Below are 6,587 nucleotides of genomic sequence, written 5' to 3'. Positions count from 1 at the left end.
GTGTGTGTGAGAGAGAGAGAGAGAGAGAGAGAGAGACAGAGACAGAGACAGAGACAGGTGGCAGCAGCAAATCCTATATAGTCTACTAGTAGGAGGAGAAGCAGCTCTGGTTTGTATTATTCTAATTCCAACACTGATTGGAAATAGGCTTTCCCAATTTCCAAGTGTATTTATTTAGCATTCTAACAAATTAGGATAAATAGAGATCCGATGATTATCTAAACAGAGTCAATGCCTTGGACAAGAGATGTGCAGAGACTTCCACCATCAAGAGCTAAGTCAACTGAACGGGGAACAAGCAAGACTCTCACGAAAGTGTCAAGGCCGGGTAGAGCCAGGTGGACAATGACGGAGCACTTGAAGGGCACTGTTTAAGCTCTGGATTCCACTTCCTGCCACCCAGAAGAGAAAAGCTATTGAAGACCTGTTAGCCCACCCTCACCCTTCTCTCCACCTGACTGCCAGAAGTACCTAGAAGAAATTTTCTAACTCCATATACAGAGAGAAAGAAAATTATCCTCAGAAATGTGGTGTGGCCTGAGAACCGGCCTCTGCAGCCACTCCCCAGTGACTGGCTATCAGGACAACAGGCTGCAGACAGAGCCAGCGGCACCCTACAGAGTCCTACAATTAGAAGGCTGATGGCTACATTCAACACAGTAAAGCAAGAGGAATGATTTGGGACCTTTTTCTGGGGAAGAGGACAAGGAGGAAGGGGGACCACTGGTTGGGATGTCTGTATGAGAGGAGAGGGAGTGGGGAAGGAGAGAGTAAGAGTTGTTACAGGGTGCTCAAGAGATAGGTAGTTGTGTGGTTGAGTCTATCAATACAGCTATTTCCACCTCTGTAAAGAAAGATAAAGGACAGAAGAAACCCCAGAGACAAAGAATCTGTGGTGAACTTACCCCCCTGAATTCTTCATCTCCTGACCGTAGGTCACCAGCTCCATCATCTGCCAAACACAGGCAACAGAAGTATTAGCCCCTAGGTGGTGGCCCCCAGAGCATAATCATGCTCCCAAGCTCACTGACCAGACTGACAACAGGGGACAAAGTTGCCAGTAAACAATACCACATATCAAGTCTGAGCAGGCAACTTACTCATGTTGCACCTACCCGGTACAGTGGTCCCCACAGCATACCGTTTTCAGATAAATCTCCTTCGCTGTCAGCTCGGGCCAGTTTGGCATCTGGCTCTTCATACAATGGAAACTGCTTCCGCTTCCTGCCCATGCTGTCTGGTCCAAAGCGCTCAAACCCTCTCCTTCGGGGCTAGATACAAGCACATGCCATGTAAAGCTAACCTGGGCCAGTAAGTGCCCCACAGATGAGATCAAAGTTTATAAGAACAAAGAACACAGGCAGGAAAAGCTTTAAAAAGTAAACTGTACTACATTTGGAGTTCAGAGTCAGTGTCATGCTTGAAGAAGCCAGACATGCACAGCCACATGTGATTCACCAGGCTGACTCAGGCCACCCCTGTTCTGTGACAGATGAACTGATGGAGATGATCTAAACCAAGTGGTGTAAACCTAGTGATAGCGAACGGCACACCGGGGAGTAAGAGCGTCACACAGTACAGGCAGGCACACAGCTTTTACCTCAATAAAGCTGCCAGGAAGAAAAAGCAAGAAGACCTGACATAACTTGGTGAACTTACCCAATCCCGTATCCGAGTCTGGGACCGGCCACATCCATAAGGCATGGTGCTACCAAAACCGCCCACCCCCTGCATGCCCATCATGCTGTAGTCAGGGGCCATGGACTGGGAGAAGAGGGAAGGAGGTGGCCTGCTGGTGGAGGGCCCAGCCAGACCACGCCCACCCATGTAGTTCAGCTCATTCCAGGCAGCAGGCAGGGGCTCCGAGGACGATGAGGGTGGCATGAAGGGATCACTGCGTATGAAGGTGCTGGAGTTGCTCCGGTCTTGGAATCGGGTCTGGCCCTGGCCCCGGCCCCTCATGAAGCCATCAAGGGAGCCTCGTTCTGGTGTTGGGTCCCGACAGTCATTGAATGTCCCACCAAAGCTACCATTGCGGTCAGCCCCCAAGTCAAAGTCATAATCATAGCTGTAGCTGGGGCGATAGGGATTCTGCTCAGGCAAACAGGGCCTGGAGTCATAGGGCTCATACGGCTGGAAGCGGAAGGAGCTGCAAGGGAAGTACATAACCTGTTAGGAGCAGCCAGGGTACTGGCTAAGCCACCTGGGCCACCCAATCATCAGTCCTCAGCCTAATCTTACATTAAGCTGACCTCCTTAGATTCAGTACAGAAAACCAAACCACCCAGTATCCATTTAAATGCCCAGAAGGCAAAACAGCCCAAGACCTCATTCAAACATTGCTAACAAGAAAGAGCATGAACTCTTGCCAGATGAAGACAAAGTCTGGAATTAACTAAATCAGCCAACAGTTTAGTCTTCAAGTCTTACTACAGCACCCCTACTCCCTGTAGGGCCCAACTCCTGTCTAATACACAAGAGCAGGAAAGACGTCTTTCTAAGAGTTGGTACCCACTCCCACCTCATGATGCCAGAAAGTGATTCCACCAGGAAAGGGTTAATCACCTGTCTCGGTCCTGTATGCCCTCCCCACCGCTGCTGGTCCCACCCCTGCCTCCTTCCTTGGACAACATGTCCAAACGCTGGTTGATCTTGGCAATGAGTGAGTCAGAATTGTCAGTGCATGGCTCTGGTGCAAAAGAGGCCATATGCATGGCAGAGCTCCCAGCTGCCAGGCCACCATCACTGGCCTTGGTGGCCTCCCACGAGGCTGGGCCATAACTGTAAGGTGCTCCCGCAGAGACATTCGTATTCTGGGCGTTGTAGTAGCTGTAGTTGTCATAACCTGTCAGAAGAAAGAGAAACTATGTCAGACTTCAGAACATGAGGCTGCCCATGACATCGTGCACAGAAGCACTCTTGGTCTTGTAGGGAAAGATTCACCAACATCAAACCACAATATACAAGTGATCAAGACCAGAGATGGGGGCCACAGGTGTTCTACTAGCAGGCTTTCACTAAAGACAGTAGGATTTGTTCCCTAAACAGAGCCAGTGGCAGCTAAGAACTTTGGAATAGCAATTCAGGGTACCGACAAAGACATTTGAGAGCTGCAGTTTTTGCACTGTACCCACAATCCCTCTCCAAGTTCAAACTCCCCCTCAGGACAGCCTAGCTCCAGCACTGATACTCAGCACCCAGTGTACACAGCCAGGATGGGAACGGGGGACTTGTACTTCAGCCCATCTGGGTGGCTGCTCAGAGCTTCACTTTGCTCCCTCAAGACCCCTTTCAGAAGGTCTTACCTTGCCAGCTGGCCACACTGCTTCCGTATGTACCTTAGGAGAAACAAGACAGAAGGGCTTCAGTGTCAGAATTACAACTCCCCTAGGGACAGCTGCCACCTCACTTCACCAGAAGACAGGCTGTGACAATGTGGCAGAGGTCCTTGGCATGTTTCATAGAACAGGTACAGAACATATCAACATTTCTCTCCCAGGCCAGCCTGACTTCTCCCCTGAAAGCTAAGGAAAGGAAGGTAAACAGCAGACCCCAGGATGCCGACCTACACCACAGTGCCAACCGAGTGGCCAGTCTGGCCCAGATCTCAGAGATTCCCTGTAGCGGCCCAGTTCTCACCAGGAGCCAATCATACCAACAGGACATGAGTGGAAAATCAGTCCCATCCGAACAATAGCATATTATGTGGCATGGGTGTCTCAGAGACCACCTCCTGGGACACAAAATGGCATACAGAAAAGTGGCTTGCCTCCAAAGGTGCTAGGGACATGTCCTATGACTGGAGAAAAAGAAAAAAAGGGGGAAGCCTTTGTGCCCTGGAATGGGGTAGAGTGTGGGGCAGGTTTTAGACTCACAAGGGTGAACAAAAACTTGGCCCACATCTAGTCCACCGTTTGTACAGTGCTTGAGTTAAAAACAGTTTTTCTCTCTCTAAATGGTGATAGGAAAAGTACCCCCAAAACAAAGCACATTCCAGGACATACCAAATATATAAGGAAATGTGCAATTTGTACACACAGACTAAAAGGGGTGGATGGGTGCTACTGGGGCCCAAACCTGGGGCCACTTGCAATGTCTACTGAGTTCATTCCAGATTTTAAAAGAAAACTGAGTAAGAGGGGGCGGAGTGATACATTCTACTTATTAACCAGCCTCTACTCCCTTACAGTACACAACAGAGTACTTCCCTTCCGGAGAAAGGGAAGAAGGCAAGGTAAGGCAAGGATACCCTGGTGAAGGCAGATGTTGGCTTCTTTTACAAAGGGGCATCCAGTGTGGGGGAACCCATGATTCAACTTGCCAAGCAGAAACCACTTACCCTGGGTGTTGGCAGGTCCAGCACTCCATGCCCCATAGCCTGTGAAGAGATCACGTGTCAAGATTCTATCCACCATCAAGAAAATGTGGGCTCTGAGAATCTCCCACAATCTAAAGCGTTTTCCTTTGTCAGAAGTGGCAACTGACAATGCCACCCATCCTGCAGCTGGAGACCATCACACTTGACCTGGCTGAACTGAGGTCAAGGCAGAAAAATGAGGGAGGTAAACTTGGGAGGACAAAGGACCAGCTACACAGCATCAGGCCATAGCGCCCACCCTCCTGGTGCAGCCACCACATAAGTGGGAAAACAGCTCAGGTTGCTGCCAGAAATGTCACATAACTGAGAAACAAGCTGGGAATTTAGTGACATCATTGTAGTCTTGGCTTCCATGTAACTAACAATGTCCTGGGCTTTTGATCCTCAGCCTGACCCCCAGCATTCCTTATCTACCCTACAAACAACACCCATCTGGGCGGGAGGGGATTATATTCTCTTTATTTGTGTCCCTGCAGCCTAGCTCACAGCTTTCCACAGTGGCACAGTCCTTGGTGTCAAACAGTCTCACCTTGATAAAGTGAACCATTCTCTCTCTCCAGACTATCCCTCACCCACCATTAACAAAGCCCCTTCAATGCCTTGACAGAACAGGCATTCAGCAAGTACCGCTAAACCTAACTGCTTACTAACAGCTGAGAGAGCTGAAGCTCCTCAGTTAGGGAACTTAACTGTCCCGAAGAGTTTGCCTTTGCGCCTCTGCAGGCTATGGCTTCCTGTCCCTGCCTCACCCCGTTAACCAAGCAGCCCTTGTAACAAGCAGTAAGTGAACCACCTCCGGGTACAAACTGTGTCCCTGTGAGACACTAGTCTTTCTAGCTGCCATCAAACAGTCAGTGAGGAGGAAAACAGAGAGGCTGTTAGTATTTTAACAGTTTTGGTATGTAGAAAGTGGGGTCACCATGAAGTTCCCTAACCTGAGAAACACATAGTTTCTCTGACAGGTATCTGGATCATCTAGGATCTGAAAGGTCAAGAGCACTACGATGTCCGTGTGCTCATCACATCTCAGGTCTCTGCCAAGTCCATTTCCAGGTATTTCAAGATCCTTCCTTTCTCCAGCAGCTGAAAGTTGCCAACAACTCCCTGAGCCCATTTCGAGTCCCATTCCTTGGGTTCCAACTGTCTCCTGCACGTAAATTTCGGCCCAGAGAAAAGGCCTCCCCAGAGGTTCACATTCTAGAGATTAACGCTCGAAAAATGAGGCCTAACTGCAAAAAGATGCTAAAAATTTAAGTTAGGAAAGGCAACGTTTCCGCTTTGGCCATCCCTTGGTCCCTCTAGGCCACCGTAATGTTACAGTTAGGCGCTCCAGTCCCTCAGTAAAGTGACACTTGGGAGGACGGCTAATCTGCAGTCCTGGTTGAAGAACATCAGGTTTTGCACAAAACCACGCAGTACCTGACCCTCAATGTCCGGTCCTTGGAGGAGTCCACCTCCCAGGGGCAGCACATACCACGCACACTGCAGAGACCCCGCTAGGTCGTTCCGACGGGTTGCACCGCTGGGCATTGGGAAAGCAAGGCCCAGGGCACGTGCTCAACGGCGGCCGCTGGCTGCAGACCAATTGCCGGGACTCCGCCTGCGGCCGCCGCGGCCCTAGCCGGACCTCACCCCCGCGCGCTCTAGCCCCGCCCCTGGGGACGCCATTTTGTGGCGTCTTCGGAAGAGAAGGCGGGACTGAGACCTCCAGAGTAGTCGGGTTCGAGCCGGGCCGAGAGCCTCCAGCTTTGAGTGGTGAAACCGGCCCAAGGCGCCTCCAGAAACCCTCGACCTCGGCGCCTCAGCCGCCTTCCCCCGCGACTGCGTGGAGGCCCAATAAGCGCCGCGCGCGCGTCCCGGCAGACGCTCTGCAGGAGCGGGCTGCGGCGAGCGCGTTCCGACCGCCCGCTAGGCCCGCGTACCGCCGCGCGGCAGTCTTTTTTCTGTGCGTGCACAGTAGCCCGTACTAACCTCCGTAGCCTTGCTCCATGTCTCCGACGCGATCCGCCAGCAGACCCTTTTCTTAGCGTCCCTTGGAACGCATGCGTTCAACGTGCCGTCTGCTACTGAAAACGAAGGACCTACGTCCCTCCTCCTAGCACTACCATTGGTTGGTCTCCAACTGAGCCCGCCCCAGCCGCCCCACCTAGCCTTCCTGGTTGCTAGGCTCTGGAGTTGAGCCTCAAGGGTAAGCTAGTGCGCAAGAGCA

At 51.4% G+C, this 6,587-nt stretch overlaps 1 protein-coding gene across 1 annotated transcript in view; it reads right to left on the bottom strand.

The window, feature by feature from the left end:
* Positions 1–6,541, bottom strand: part of Akap8 (A-kinase anchoring protein 8) — a 17,566-nt gene extending 11,025 nt beyond the window's left edge. The window contains exons 1-7 of the mRNA XM_005360703.2: positions 6,350–6,541; positions 4,340–4,378; positions 3,306–3,338; positions 2,566–2,845; positions 1,660–2,149; positions 1,142–1,271; positions 906–952 (exon numbers count right to left, since the gene is read on the bottom strand). Coding sequence (XP_005360760.1) covers positions 906–952; positions 1,142–1,271; positions 1,660–2,149; positions 2,566–2,845; positions 3,306–3,338; positions 4,340–4,378; positions 6,350–6,368 — 1,038 coding nt within the window. The 5' untranslated portion in view covers positions 6,369–6,541. The remainder of the gene's footprint in view (positions 1–905; positions 953–1,141; positions 1,272–1,659; positions 2,150–2,565; positions 2,846–3,305; positions 3,339–4,339; positions 4,379–6,349) is intronic.
* Between the last annotated feature and the right edge of the window lie 46 nt (positions 6,542–6,587).

The sequence above is a fragment of the Microtus ochrogaster genome, linkage group LG3 (assembly GCF_000317375.1).
Source record: "Microtus ochrogaster isolate Prairie Vole_2 linkage group LG3, MicOch1.0, whole genome shotgun sequence".
NCBI lineage: Eukaryota > Metazoa > Chordata > Mammalia > Rodentia > Cricetidae > Microtus > Microtus ochrogaster.
The sequence above is the reverse complement of the archived record's forward strand: the minus strand, read 5'-3'. Positions and strand labels throughout refer to the sequence as shown.